Source organism: Mirounga angustirostris, unplaced genomic scaffold (assembly GCF_029215605.1).
Source record: "Mirounga angustirostris isolate CCGP_5_RB_7025 unplaced genomic scaffold, mMirAng1.0.hap1 SCAF_2, whole genome shotgun sequence".
NCBI classification, from domain to species: domain Eukaryota; kingdom Metazoa; phylum Chordata; class Mammalia; order Carnivora; family Phocidae; genus Mirounga; species Mirounga angustirostris.
Genome location: NW_026991710.1, coordinates 372817 through 388061, shown reverse-complemented (window position 1 = coordinate 388061; position 15245 = coordinate 372817). Strand labels below are relative to the sequence as shown.

Genomic DNA, 15245 nt, shown 5'->3' with positions numbered 1-15245 from the left:
GCGGCGCCGCGCAGGCGCGATCCGCGCCCAGGCATCTGCGCACGCGCACGCGCGCCTGCCGGCACGGCGTTCTCCGGCGCTGCGCCGCGCCCCCGCGCGCCCACGTCGCGGCGTCGGGGCGGAAGATGGCGCGGCTCGGGGCCGGCGGTTGCTGAGCGGACCCGGACGCCGCTGGACCCGAGCTCCCCGCTCCGGCGCGCGCTGCGGGGCCGCAGCCATGTCGCTGCTGCAGTCTGCGTTGGACTTCCTGGCAGGCCCGGGCTCCTTGGGCGGCGCTGCCGGCCGCGACCAGACGGACTTCGTGGGGCAGACGGTGGAGCTGGGCGAGCTGCGGCTGCGGGTGCGGCGAGTCCTGGCCGAGGGTGAGGCCCAGGCCGGGGGCGCGGGGCCGGGCGCGGGGCCGGCGGGGCGGGGGCGGGGCGGCCCCGGCGCGGGGGGGTGGGGAGGGTCGCCGCGACGTGGAGCGGGTGAGGCCGACCCGGCGCGACTGCGGCGGGTGAGTGAGCGGGGTCGGGGGCTGGGCGCTTCCTTGCCGGAGGCGTGGCGGTTGTGGAGGCGCGGGGCCGACCTGCGGCCGGAGGCGAGCCGTGGCAGTGGGGGAGAAGGTGGTGGGCAGGTGAGGGGCCACGGTGGGCCGGAAGGAAGGGGACCCAGGAGGCTGGGCAGTGCGCCGGCTGGGTATGAGTCAGGGCCCGTGCCTGGCGCTAGGGCCGTTGTGGGGGTGATGGGGCGGCCCTGGATTTCTGGACATCGGGCTGACTTTTTGGGTGCTGCGCCCCTGGGTGACGGTGGCGGCTCTCCCTGGATGTTGGGATAGACGGTACCGTGACCCGTCGCCCAGCTTCCTCCTCTCGCCGCCTGTTTGCCTTGCCCGATCTCTGCTGTGAGTCCACCCAAGTTAGGGCATGCCCGCAGTCGTGACCTGTCCAGAGCCTTGCAGGTTGGACTCGTCAGTCGCGGAGGACTTTCCGGGCCATCCTCTAGTCATCTTTGTTTCCGCACGCGCGCTCCAGCTTCCTGACGTCCTTTCTCTTCCTCACACAGAATCTATTGCCGTCGTCGGCGTGGTCCCCTTCTCTCCTCTGGATTTTCCTTACGTTTTGTCGGGGCGCCCACAGGGGTATGTCACACTTTGCTAGCTGGGATGCTTGCTGGCTGAGCGTGGTTGGCTCTGGGGCTGGTGCTGGAGCAGAACGGCCTTCCCCTGAGTTAGCGTGGGGCGAGGGAGTGGTGCACGGTGGGACCACAGGCCTGTCGGGGGCAGCTCTCAGGACTGCGGGCTCGGCCTGTCAGGCGGCCCGACCTCCTGCCCTGTGTGCTCAGTGCAGTCGGGAAACTGGCGACCCTTCTGAAGTCCGCGCTCCTAAAGGCCTGAGGGGGTGTTCTGGCTGTAGCATTATAACACGCTTTTTCTCCACTTGGGTAAAAAACAGATTTGGGGCGTGACTTTCTTACAGAGGTGGGGCCAGGACCTCTATGAACATTGAAAGAGTGAGAGTTCCCAAAATACCAGGCAATTATCTTGGTTTCTTAAGAGATTCATAGTGGACAGTAGGTGGGTTTTGCCTTCTGGAGTTTAAAATTAGACACACACTCCAGTGAGGGAAAGACAGCGCAGTATTGGGGGAGCCTTGGGGCAGGGCAGGCAGCGGCGAGGGTTCCAACAGGCCAAACTGAGGTGAGAGGGTTGAGAGTGCGCCCCTACCAGGGCAGGGGCGGGACCAGGCAGGAGGAGGGGTAATCAGCCATGGGAGGTGGGTCCTCTGGAGCAGGAAGCTTCCTGGTCGCTTAACACACAGGACAGAGAACAAGGAAATGGGAAGGAGCCAATATGGTTGTGCAAAAGAACCCACTCCCTTTGCTATCTAGACAAGTCAGGATATAAAAATACCCCTCACAGTCTTGGTCTTTAGAAAAGTAACAGAGCCTTGTAGCCTTTAAAGCTTGAGAAGCCTCTTCCTGAACTTAAATGGTAAGAAAGCCATGTGAAGTCTTTCAGGAAAAACAGCAACTCTGGAACCTAGGCTGTGGGAGTTCATGCTGTCTTGGGGTAAACGTGGGGAAGGTTCCAGACCCGAAACCGTTGGGTAGAGATGTTGACAACTTCACAGTTCTTCAGGCTTCGGAAAGATAGCAGACATCCTGTATATCCTATGATATTCCTACAAGAGTGGGGAAGGTCTTTAATAATCGGATAAATCATATATCCATGATTAGATGAGTGAGTATCCTCACTGTGGGGTAATGAAGTCTTTAAATAGCCCCACCTCAGTTCATGTCAGGTGTTGCCCCAGATGAATTTAGGATAGATCAGATTTTGCTGTCAGGTGGTTTAGGGAAAAAGACATTATTTTCATGGCTTTTTGGAATTTGCATCTGGAGCATGAAATGGGCTGTGGGGCAGAACTGTGGAGCCAGATGGCTTCCTGATCTTTTGACAATTGGTTTTAGGTTTTCATTAAAAAAAAAAACCGCAGTGTCAGAGATGCTGGGCCCAAGCAGATTCTAGAATACATTCTTTATGATCTCTTGTTTTGGATTTTGCACGTTCTTGCTTGCTTCCTACTGTCCAGAGAGGTAACAGAGGTGATCGCTCTGCCAAGATGGGTTTTGCCCCGAAGGTGAGTCCACCTCTCCAGGGACTGACTTTGGCTGCACTGCCAGTGATGTGGACGGGGTGGTGTGTGGGCAGCTCCTCAGAGAAAGAAACAAGTCCGCAGAACTGTCCCGTAATGTATGTGTAACTAGTCGTGTGTGTTTGCTGGAACACCGTGTGCCATGTGTGCTATCAGTGGCCTTTGATGAACGTGGGTCCCCTGTGTTCTGTTTGGGGTCAGTGCTGGCCCGAGAAGCTGCGAGGGCACTCGCCACACCCCGGCTGTTGTCCTAGCCCTCCACCCCTCTGCTTCCTGGCCCCTGCTTTTAGAGGGCTTCTCCCCTGTGTGCAGTGTCAGGATTGGTGAGGGCACAGGGGCCGTTTGATCGGCTGGCAGTCGCAGGGTTGTGTGATAGGACTCTCGGCTGGAGGGTTCAGAAGCCACTGGGGTTGGTGTGACGGAAGGAGAGGATCGTAGGTTGAATCAGGACATCCTCTACAGGGATACACAGTGTAGCACATTTTAAGTTGATTTGAAAAGATGATTGGGCGGTCGTTGCTCACTGACATTCTAGCATATGGCTCTTTCACACAGGAAGTGTGCCTGAGCCCTGTGGCTTGGTGGTCTTGTTCCGAGTATCTTTCCGCTCGACTTCCGTGGCTGCTCTCACCCAGGGAGGGGTGCTGAGTGGATTTTTTCTCCAGCACGGATAACCGAGGTCTTTGCAGGAAGGGCTTACACCTTGGGCAGCTGGTTCTAGTATTCAGAATGGCGTGGTTCAATCTTGTTCTGAATTGCCCTCTCTTAGTTCTCCTAACCCCACCCTCTAAACTTGCCCCTTGGCGACTTTAACATCAGCCCCTTACCCTCCGTGACTGACACCTAGTGTGAAGTAGTAACGATAACCAGCGCAACAGCATTTATGGAGTTTTGACTGTTTGGCGGGCACAGTCCCTGGGGTTTCCTGTGGCCTGTCCTCCTGACGGTGGCTGACAGCACGGGCCGTCAGTAGCTTGCCAGCGCTGCCAGCCAGTGAGTGGTGGAGTTGGGACTGGTGGGGCGTATCTTTGGTCACCCACGTGGTGGCGCAGGTCCCCCTGTAGCATGTGTCCTGCAGGGAGAAATGTCCAGAGGATGTCACGGTGAAAGCAGCAAGCAGCAGTGCACCTGCTTGTGGAGCCGCTGGACGTGGGCGCTGCTTGGGGGCCAGGGTGGGAGCTGTGTGCCAAGGCTCCCGCTCCTTCTTGGTCTGTGCCTCAGTTGACTGCAGGTGCAGGTGGTATGCAGGTGCCTGGAGTGGGACATCATGGGGAGGTCACCGTGGAGGGGAGATTATTGTGGGAGGAAGTCACCCTGCGGGGAGGTCCTGGGGGGGTGGTGTTGGCGCAGGTCACTGTTGCAGGGCATGGAAAAGGCTGCCCTCTGTCTTTCCATTGGCCCGGCCTGTTTGTCTCTGTGGACTCCTGCCGTCCTCATGGGCACGTATCCCTGAAAGATCTGTGGTGATCATGTGAGGCTACGAGATGCAGGTGATGGGGTGTCTGTTCCTTAGAAACAGTGTTGATTGATAACACATCGTAAGATCTCCCAGATTGCTCCTTGTGCTGGTGTACCACGTTTCCTGGTGCTCACTTTTCCCCCCCACCCCACCCCACCCCTGAGCCCGTGACCCTACGTAGAGGCCTGCCAGACCCCACTGTCCCCGCACCATCCTCATTGCAATGGGCAAAAACTGTGTGGGCTTGTGTTGATTTGCGTTTCTCTGACTCATGAGTTTGAGCATTTTTCAGTGCTTACTAGCTTATTCAGACTCCTGTTCTAGAATCGTGCATGGAGGGCGCCTGGGTGGCTCAGATGGTTAAGCATCTGCCTTTGGCTCAGGTCATGATCCCAGAGTCCTGGGATCGAGTCCTGCATTGGGCTCCCTGCTCCTTGGGAGCCTGCTTCTCCCTCTGCCTCTCTCTCTCTCTCTCTGTCTCTCATGAATAAACAAATAAAATTAAAAAAAAGAAGAAGAAAAGAATTGCGCATGGATATCCTATGCCTATTTTTCTTTTTAATTAAAAACAATTTATTTTGGGGCGCCTGGGTGGCTCAGATGGTTAAGTGTCTGCCTTCGGCTCAGGTCATGATCCCAGGGTCCTGGGATCGAGTCCCACATCGGGCTCCCTGCTCCTTGGGAGCCTGCTTCTCCCTCTGCCTCTCTCTCTCTCTGTCTCTTATGAATAAATAAATAAAATCTTTAAAAAAATTTTTATTTTTATTTATTTATTTTTAAAGTTTTTATTTATTTTTTGACAACAGAGAGAGACAGCGAGAGAGGGAACACAAGCAGGGGGAGTGGGAGAGGGAGAAGCAGGCTTCCCACGGAGCAGGGAGCCTGATGCAGGGCTTGATCACAGGACCCTGGGATCATGACCTGAGCCGAAGGCAGACGCTTAAGGACTGAGCCACCCAGGTGCCCTAAGTCGTGTATTTTTATATAATACAGATGCAGGTGTGTGAGGAGGAGGAGGAAATAAGCCATAGATGAGGTCACTGCTGTCCCTGGCCAGGCTGCCTTGGGGAGCGGGGGGCCGGCCTGGGCAGCTGAGGTATCTGTGCCTGTCTCCGAATTCCAGAATGTGTACAGTAAAATGTCTTAGTGCCTTCCCTGTCCTTTATGTTTCATACAGCAGTATTACCATTTTTGTTGAAGATTTATTTATTTGGCAGAGAGAGCGAGAGCGAGCAGGGGGAGCTGCAGAGGGAGAAGCAGGCTCCCTGCTGACCAAGGAGCCCCATGCAGGACTCAGACCCAGAACCCTGAGATCACGACCTGAGCCGAAGGCAGATGCTTCACCAACTGAGCCAGCCAGGCATCCCAGCAGTATTACTGTTTTTATTTAAAAACTTTCAGTTTTGAGATAAGTGTAGATACTTACTTGTAGTTTTAAGAAATGACACCAGCACGCTTTGCCCATTTCCCTCAGCAGTAACATCTTGAAAAACTAGAGTCAGTGTCTTGACAGTTACGTCATCGAGATGCAGAAGTTTCATCCCCACAAGGACCCCTCCTGCCCCTTCACAGCTACGCCTACGTTCTTAACCCTGGAAACCACTGATTTGGTCTCTCTCTCTACAGTCTTGACATTTGTGTATCCTTTTGGAATTGGCTTTTTTTCCTCTGGAGATCTGTCCAGGTGGTTGTGTCCATAATGTGTTCATGTTTATTGGTGACGAGTATTCCGTGGTGTGGATGAACCCCAGTTTATGTAATCATTCACCAAGTGACGGACATGTGGGTTGTTACCAGCTGTTTTTGGCTGTTAGAAATAAAGTTGCTGTAAACACTTGTGTGCAGGTTTTTGTGTGAATTCCTTTCTTTTTCTGGGATAAGTGCCTGGGAGTGCAGGTGCTGAGTTGTATGTTTTGTTTTAGGAAACTGCCAACCTCACATTTCTCACCAGCAGTGGATGAGTGTCTTAGTCTGCTCAGGCTACCATAACAGAATGCCACAGACTGGGCCATAAACAGCAGGAATTTATTTTCTCAGCTCTGGAGGCTCCTGGTCCCAGATCCAGGTGCTGGCAGTGCTGGTTTCTGGTGCGGCCTCTCCCCTTGGCCGGCAGGTGGCGCCTTCTCTGTTAACCGTTGGAGTCTGTGGCCGCACAGCTGAGTTCTTAACCAGAGTGACCCAGCGTCCCTGGTCCTTGCCAGCGTTCCGTGCAGCGTTTTTATTTGATCGTTGTAGCAGGTGTGTAGTGATTCCTTATTGTGGCTTCAGTCTTCACTTCTCTAGAGGCTGACCGTGCACCTTCATGGGCAGAATGTCTCTGCGTGTCGTGTTGTTTGCCTATTTTAGAACTGTGTTTTCTTGTCCCTGAGTTTTGAGAGTCCTTTATGTATTCTGGACAGAAGTTCTCCATCAGACATGTGGTTTGCAAGAATTTTCTGTCAGCAGCTTGTCTTTTTATCTTAAACAGGGTCTTCTGCAGACCCACCATTTTAATATGATGAGGTCACATTATCAGCTTTTCCTCGTGTGACGTCTGCTCTTACTGTCACATCTGGGAGCCCTTATGCCCAGCTCGAGATCCTGAGGGTTGTTCTCTAGATCATGGGGATTTTTCTCCTACGTTTTGTCTAGGAGTTTCCTACTTTTACATTCGTACTCTTCGAGTTGTCATATAAAGCGTAAAGTTTAGATCAAAGTTGGATTTTGTTTTGTTTTGTTTTTTGCGCTGGTCATTGCACATGTCTCCATTGAGTTGATTTTGCACCATTGCTAAACATCACTTGGCACATTTGGGTGACTGTTTTTCGGACTTTGCTATTTTGTTGCATTGGGATCTTTGAATCTGTTCCTCCACCAGCACCACACAGTCTTGGTTAATGTAGCTACAGAACAAGTCCTGAAATTGGGAATTCTCTTTTAGGAAAAATTTCAAAAACAAAAGTAGAAAGAGTAACAGAACAAATATCTGTGTTCCTACTACCCAGAATTAATAAACATTAGCTTTTAAAAAAGGCTTAGTTGGTTAAGCATCTGCCTTTAGCTCAGGTCATGACCTCAGGGTCCTGGGTTCAAGTCTCTCATTGGGCTCCCTGCTCATTGGGGAGCCTGCTTCTCCCTCTGCCTCTCCCCCTGCTCGTGCTCTCACTCACTCTCTCTCCCCCAAATAAATAAATAAAATCTTAAAAAAAAAAAGTCATGAGTGGTTTTGCATGTTGACAGATGCTTTCTGTGTGTCTGTCGAGGCACTCTGCTCTCCCTGTCCTGTTTGTGTCCTTCGCCACAGGGATTGGTTTTTGGTGTCGAACCACCCTTGCATTCCTAGAGTGGATCCCACTTGGTCATAGTTTATCATCCGAGTTAGGTGTTGCCAGACTTGCTCTGGTGGTATCCTCCTGATGGTTTTTATATCTGTGTTAACGAGTGCTTTCGATCTGTGATTGTGTCTTTGGCCTCACACAATGGGTTGGCAACTATTTTCTCCTGTCACTTAGGAAGGACTTTGTGCAAGATTGCTGTGCTCGTTCTTTGTTAAACGTTTCATAGAATTCACCAGTGAAGCCATCTGTTTTCTATTTTTGTTACATGGGTTTTCACTTATGTCCTTTCATCTGTTTTCTTATATGGACTGACTTATTTTTTTAGCAGATCTGTTGAGATAGAAACGAGACACAAAGTGCACATGTAGGTGTCGGGCACATTAAATATGCCCAGTACATGTACACCGTGTGCCTGTCACCGTGGCAAGGCAGTGAGCACATCCCGCCCCCCAGAATGTTCATCCTTCCCCATTACAACCCTTTGCTTCTCGTGGCCTCCACCCCCAGGCAGTCACCGATGTGCTTTCTGTTACTGTAGATGAGTTAGTGTTTTTTAGACTTCTCCGTAAGGGAAAGCATGTCTCCTCGGCGTCCATGTTGCTGCTGGTGACAGTAGTCCATCCTGGTTATTGCCGAGTCGTGTTTCACGTAGGGACGATTGGCTTGTCCATTCACTGCTGATGGACGTGGGGGCTATTTCCAGTTTGGGCAATTACACATGAAGTCGCTGGGACCATGTGTGTACAGGTCTTTGTATGGATGTGGCCTCCATTTTTCCCGGGTAAATGCCCAGCAGTGTGAAGACAGACAGGGCCATTGAGCCAAGTTACCTTTACCCTTTGAAGAAACCGCCAGACTATTCCCACAAGCAGTGTGTAAGCACTCAGTGGACCCACATCCTAATCAACACTTGATATGGTCCGTTCAAAAAACTGAGGCCTTCTAATTAGATGGACAGCAGGATTCTTGAGTTTAAGTGTGTGTTTCCCTAATGTATGATGATGTTGAACATCTTTTCATGTGCTAACTCACCACTCGTGTATCTTTGGTGAAGTGTCTTTTTGGGTATTTCACCCATTAAAAATTTTGTTACTAAATTTTGGATTTTCTTTATATTTTGTGGATAGAGTCCTTTATTGGGCAAGTGATTGAAAGTCCAGCTAGTGCCCTGTGTTCTCACCCTCTCAGGGGTGTGGCTAAAAACCCAGAAGTTCTTTACTTTGATGAAGTCCACTTGTCATTGTTTTCATTTGTGGATCATACTTTTGTTCTTACGTCTAAGAAATCTTTAGGGTGTGTAGAAATATAGTTGATTTTTTTTTTTTGAGAGCGAGAGCATGATCCTGGGCGGGGGCATGGGGGGGAGGGTGGTGCAGGGGGAGAGGGGGAGAGGGAGTTCTAAGCAGGCTCCATGCCCAGCGCAGAGCCCAACATGGGGCTCCATCTCACAACCCTCAGATCATGCCCTGAGCTGAAATCAAGAGTCAGACACTGAACTGACAGAGCCACCCAGGCGCCCCTGAAATACAGTTGATTTTTGAATGTTGTGTATATAACCCATGATGGCCCTAAACTTTTTTATTAGTTATAGTAGCTTTTGGGGGTAGATCTCACAATATTATCTGCACAGTCACATTGTGTGCAAAGAAAAACATTTTTACTTCTTCCTTTTCACTCTGGATGCCTTTCATTTCTTTTCCTCGTCGGATTGCGCTGGCCGGGCTTCCAGTGCAGTACTGAACGGCCGTGGTGCCAATGTCCTCACCTTGTTCCTGGTGCTGGGGAGAAGCACGGGGTCCTCTACCCCCCAGCACAAGGCTGACGGTTAGTCTCTTGTAGACACTGTTACCAGGCTAGTGAGCGTCCTCGTGCTCCCAGTCTGCTGAGAGTTCTTCTTTTCATGATGTAATTTTCCACCGTAGGAAACTAGAAGAAGCTAAGCCAGTTAATCCTGAAAGCAGAGAATTAAATTATTTTCAAATGTTTAACCAGCTCTACTCCGTCATGATGTATTATGTTTTCGTATATATTGTTGGGTTTGTTATGCTGACATTTTATTTTACTCAGAATTAAGAATTTTTGTGGGTTTTTTTGGTTTGCTTTTTTAAAAGATTTTATTTATTTATTTGACAGAGAGAGCATGAGCAGGGGGAGTTGGAGAGGGAAAAGCAGGCTCCCCGCCGAGGAGGGAGCCCAATGCAGGACTCGATCCCAGGACCCTGGGATCATGACCTGAGCCGAAGGCAGACGCTTAACCATCTGAGCCACCCAGGCGCTCCAGAATTAAGAATTTTTGAAGAGGGGTGCCTGGGGGGCTCAGTCGTTAGGCAGCTGCCTTTGGCTCAGGTCATGATCCCAGGGTCCTGGGATCGAGTCCCGCGTCGGGCTCCCTGCTCAGCGGGAAGCCTGCTTCTCCCTCTGCCTCTGCCCCTCCCCCTGCTTGTGCACGCTCTCTTTCTCTCTCCGACAGATAAATCTTTAAAAAAAGAATTTGTGAAGAATTCATGTGTTTATGTAGGATACTGGATGTACTTCAAAGTCTTTTTTTGGGCATTGGGCACTGCTGGCCTCTTTTATTCTAGATGCTGGTAATTTGTCCTCTCTTAATTTCTCTTTCTTGCTCTTGCTTCCTCTCTGATCAGTCTTTCTAGAATTTATGCTTCATTTTCTTGTTTTCAGAGAATTTTGGCTTTCAGAGGTTTTGGTGTTGTTGATTTTCTCCATTCTTTTCCTCATTGATCTCTGTGCCTGTGTTGATTTCTTTCCTGTCTCCAAAGCAGGATATTTGAAAGGATCATATCAATTAGGGACATTATGTTTGTGGAAAACAAATTGCTAGTCACAAGTCCAGTTTGTATTTCACCTAGTGAAGATATTTTTAAGGCTTACTGTCAGAGTCATAGCACTAAACTGATTATGTCTATTTCTCTAATTTTCAGGAGGGTTTGCATTTGTATATGAAGCTCAAGATCTGGGAAGTGGCAGAGAGTATGCCTTAAAGGTAATAAAGGATGACATTTATGTGGGTTTTTGGATCATTTTAAGGAAATCTCTAAATGACACTTTCCAGAGATTTATTCCTATTATGAGGAATAGGTTTCTTTTTTACAGCCTGTCCCGTTTGTTCCTTCTGAGGGGAGCCATCAGCCATTTTAGAGGACTTTAAAGTTGTGGCTTCCAAGTTTGGGGCACAGGGTGACCTCAGTGCCAGAATGAGGGGTCCGCAGATGGTGGGGTGTTGAAAGCCACTGGTGTGAAATGTGTCTGCATAGCTTGTCTGTAGACAGGGGTCACGGTGGGGGGCAGCTGGGGAGCGCAGCAGGCCTTGTGGGGGCCGGGCGGGTTTTGTTGGCTGCAGCTGAGGCACTGACTGGCCTTGGAGATCGGGAACGCAGGCCCACATCTCTGCTAGTGTCTCCTCCCATTTTCCTTGATTGTCTAACTTTGCTGTAGCCTGTTTGGAGAAAAGCCTCCTATTTTTAGTTTTTCTTGTGTCCTTGGATCATAAAGGACCATGTTCAAGGGTCTCTAACCTTCTGTCAAGTTTTCACACAGGCCAGATGTTAAAATACAGGTAAGCGGGTTACGCTCTTCGGCGACATTGCATTTATTCTCTTGGGTGTAGAGTAGACAGACGAACGCTCCTTAATCTTTCCTTGTTTGTTATTTCCTGATACAGAGACTATTGTCTAACGAAGAGGAAAAGAACAGAGCCATCATTCAGGAAGTTTGTTTCATGGTATCCTTTTCCCGGGCCTGCGAGCACCTGCGGTCACGTAGGGAGGCCTGCATCACGCTATGGCTGCTTGCTGCCGTGAGCTGCTCTGAAGCTCTTTTGGATGTGCTAAAATGGGCCTTCTGCTTTTACTGGACCTATCTGTGGAATATTTTTAGTAGAAAGGAGTTTTCTTCCTTGCTCTTCACTCCCAGGGTAATAGCAAGAGGTTCGGTAGCTTTGGGAATAGAGGTGTTCCGACCCAAGAGGTCTCTGTGTCCACAGGGTGGGCCGATTCCCCGCCCTCTGCCCCTTAATGAGCCTGACGTGGCCCACGGCGCCCTGCCATGAGCTGTGCTCCAGTGATCGCCAGGGCCCCTTGCTGGGCCTGGTTCCCGTGGGCCTCAGGGTCCCTCCTGGTCAGCTGCCCCGCCCCGAGCAACCGGGCGGTTGGGTTTCTGTTGCACAGATGGTGGATGTGTGGGGCTTTTCTTGCTGGCTCTGCACTCTGGCGCATGTTCTCCCTGCGCCGGGGTCCTGCCCTCTGCTGTCAGAATGTGTTTTTTCTCTCTCGAAGCTCTGTCTACTTGAGCCCGCCGGCTGCCTGAGCCTGCGGGTCCTCGCCTTGCAGAGGTTCGCTGGATTCGTTCACTCCTCGTGGCCTCCCACACGCTGCATGTGCCCTCTGCCTGCTGTCCTGCCTGGCCTGTGGTCAGGTGTGTGTGAGCCAGCATGGTGGTGGTCTTCATCCCCTACCTTCCCTCTCCTTTCCCTCTTCTACCTGCAACCTGCCTTTCTAGTCGCCCCCACCTGCTCTCCGTTTTTCTGCTCCTATGTGCTGGGATTGTAAGGTAATTTCATTCAACATTTTGACTGTAGTGTCTTAATGTCATATATATTTGTTTTTAAATGTGCAGACTTACGCATTCTCCTTTAACAAGACACCTGCAGAAAAAACTTTCTGGCCACCCCAATATTGTCCAGTTTTGTTCTGCAGCGTCCATAGGGAAAGAGGAGTCAGACACTGGGCAGGCTGAGTTCCTGCTGCTCACCGAGCTCTGCAAAGGTAACATTTTGTTAGGGTCTGAACCGCAGCGGTGTCACGGGTTCAAGTGCTCAGCTGTAATACCGAGGGTGGGGTTGCTGCCGTGAGGGCCCACGACCAAATGGCGTCAGGCACTCCCTGTGTTCTTAGGAAGGAAGACTCCTTAGTTTATTTGCAGGAGTGGGAGGGACCCAGGGGCCTTCCAGAGAGTTCCAGGGGCAGAGTGGTCATGTGAATATCTGTGGGTGGTGCCAGGGGACCAGAGGCATGGGGCGTGCCTGGTTCCCGCGGTGGGGGCGCAGGCCGTCGTCTGCTCCGCGATCAGTCGGGGCCCACCCACACGTGGAGCGTCTGCCCTGTGGGAGCTCACCATCTCAATGGGTGACTACAGAGTGCAGGTCCTCAGAGGAGAGTCGGGGCAGGTGCATAGGCTTGGCAGGGAAGACCTGGAACCTGAGGCAGGAGCCGCTGGGCCCTCGGGCACTGGGAGTGTGTGCTGGGAGAGAGGAAGCCCGCGCCACAACCACAGGGGCACGTGCCGTGCCAGTGACAGGGTGCGGCCGTGGGTGTGAGCACCGGGAGGAGCCGTGTGGGGGGCAGAGGCGCACTCACGGGGGGGGGGGGTGCGGGCGTGGGCACCGGGGGGGAGCTGTGTGGGCGCAGGCCGGGGATGCACACTCACGGGCGGGGGGGGGGAAGGGTGCAGCTGTGGGCGTGGGCACCGGGAGGAGCCTTGGGTGGGGGAAGCGCAGGCGCACTCACGGGAGGGAAGGGTGCGGCTGTGGGCGCTGGGAGGAGCCATGGGGGCGCAGGCCGGGGGCGGGGGTGCAGAGCATGATGCAGACAACAGGCAGTGCCAGGGGCCAGGGCGAGGGAACCACCCAGGGGAGTGAGATGCTCCTCAAAATAGGATTTTGATAAATGCACTTTCCTTTCTGAGGAAAGCCTGCCACATCAGGCATCTTGTGCCCAAACGCTCACTTGTTCTCTTTTCAGGGATCTGCAGGGCCCCTTAGGCCCATGCCACGAGATCCTCAACCAGCACCCCCTTTGTGATGCATACTTTTCCTTGACCGCAAATGTCGGTGCATGGAACTGCCGCGTGTCTGGCATGTGAGCCCGGCGATCCTGTGGACAGGGTTGCTGGGCGCCTGTTGGGGTGGGGGCCTGGAGCGGCATGCATTGGGCCCCGTGTGTGAGGCTGCACGCAGCTTCCCGTCTGCCCTGGGGGCTCTGCTGCTGGTGCTGTGTGCGCCTTGTCCGGCTTCCCACAGCTCACGCTCATGCCTGTTCCTCTTCGGGGCACTCGGCATGCTTCTTGGGTCACTTTCTTTCTGGGTTTTGGAAGGCTTTAGGTCCACCAGGACCAATGCGATCCATCTCACCAGGGGCCCCAGGGGTGGGGCCTGGCAGCGGCAGCTCACAGCCCTTGCCCCCGTGGGGCGGCGTGGTGCTTCGTGATGGAGCAGACCCGCAGAGCACACTCCTTGGTGGGGCACTGGCCTGGGACCGCCTGTCTGAGAGCAGCATGAGAAGCTTGGGGTGCTTGCAGGGCGGGTGCCGAGGGCTGCGGGGCATGGGGGTGGAGGGTGGAGGGGATCTTAGGGATGTGGGTGCCCGTCCCACTGAGGGAGGGCCTGGATGCGTGCCCACAGCCCCCCAGTCTTGCCCTCCACCGTGCTCTCTCCAGGAGCACTGTCACCGTTAAGTTGGTTAATTTTAAAAAAGATTCCCCCTTAATTCTCAGGGGACACCAGAGGCCACCGAAGCATTGTGATGCCCCTGCCGTGGCCCGGCTCGTTCCTGTTACCCCAGGCAGCACGGCAGTCCGTGTGTCACCCCTGCTCTGGACTCCTCTGCGGCCTGTGCTTTGCCTGTGTCACAGGGAGGGCACCCCATCCCTCCTGAGCGTGGGGTGCAAGGCTGGGACGTAGGTGTGGCTGGTCCGGTGGAGTGAGGGCCAGGCGGGCTGGTGTGCAGGCCTGGAGAGTTGGGTGGAGCACCAGAGTGGAGACTCTGTGGCAGATGGGTCAGTGGGCAGGAGTGTGCGGGTTGTGAGCCATAATCCCGTTTTGCAAGCTTCGAAGGTGATGCCGTTCTCGGAGGAGTCCAGCCCCCCTGGAGTGCAGGAAGTCCATGCTGTCTGCTCAGGCGCTGTGCCGTCCGCAGAGCAGTTAGAATCCACTTCACGTTTAGAAGCCGTGTCTGTCGGCACTGCTGTGTGCAGGCACAGGGGTTCGGTGCCTCACCCAGACAAAGCAAATAGACCCGAAGCAAAGTCCACAGTGAGGGCTGGGTAGTCCCATGTGTCACAGAGAAAAGAGTCTGGGAAGGGGTGTGCCCATTTATAGGCTGAGCAGAGACGGCTCCATTGAAGGTGGTGTGTGAGCCAGGAGCTGAAGGGGGCGGGAGGAAAACCATTCCAGCTGAGAATGGGGCATGTGCAAAGGTCCTGGGGCCTATAGCTGGAGGGGCATCTTTGGGGGGTGTGTGGCAGGAGATGAGGCCTATAGGGGTGGTAAACTGTGGTTCTGCACTGGGGATGGGTCCCTGTGGCGCACTGTGCCCAGAAGACAGAAGGAGCTGGAGGGCTGAGGCGGCCTGGGGCCTGGAGCCAGGAGGGAGCAGTGCAGAACCCAGGAGAGGGTGGGCTGTAGGCAGGGGGCCAGAGGTAGGAGCAGGGCTGTAGGGTTAGGGTGCTGAGGCATGTTGTGTAGGCAGTCTGCAGAGGCAGGCGCTAGGGGCACGAGCGTGGCGTTCCCAGTGGGGAGGTGGCACGTGGTCACGGAGGAAGCCCTCAGCCCTGCCTGCGGCGGAGGGAGCGGGCCCCACACCGGAGTCTCCTGGCTTCCCAGCTCGGAGTCCAAGGACGGCAGGTCCCTGGGCCACAGAGACCGGGAAGAGCGGCTGCGAGTGGGCAGGCCTCAGGTGACAGCCCCGCGGGAGGGCGGGCTCCGTGCCCTCAGCGCCTTGGACAGGTGTGTGGCCGCGCTCCGTCCGCGGACGGTCTGCGCCCTCCGAGGGAATGTGTGTTGTCGGAAGTTTAAGGCTCGCCGGCAGGTGGCTGTTGCCT

The 15245-nt window shown here is 53.6% G+C and overlaps 1 protein-coding gene across 12 annotated transcripts in view; it reads left to right on the top strand.

Annotated features, from left to right (window-relative positions):
• The first annotated feature begins 47 nt into the window (after window positions 1-47).
• Window positions 48-15245, top strand: part of GAK (cyclin G associated kinase) — a 54888-nt gene continuing 39690 nt past the window's right edge. For 3 of the 12 annotated variants that reach the window (XM_064584079.1, XM_064584076.1, XM_064584075.1), the window contains exons 1-4: window positions 50-362; window positions 10352-10413; window positions 11092-11151; window positions 12079-12193. In XM_064584079.1, coding sequence (XP_064440149.1) covers window positions 218-362; window positions 10352-10413; window positions 11092-11151; window positions 12079-12193 — 382 coding nt within the window. In that variant the 5' untranslated portion in view covers window positions 50-217. Of the gene's footprint in view, window positions 363-1044; window positions 1121-10351; window positions 10414-11091; window positions 11152-11184; window positions 11844-12044; window positions 12194-14702; window positions 15151-15245 lie in introns of those variants that run through there. The other 9 variants (XM_064584077.1, XM_064584074.1, XM_064584084.1 and 6 more) reach the window with 8 other exon arrangements.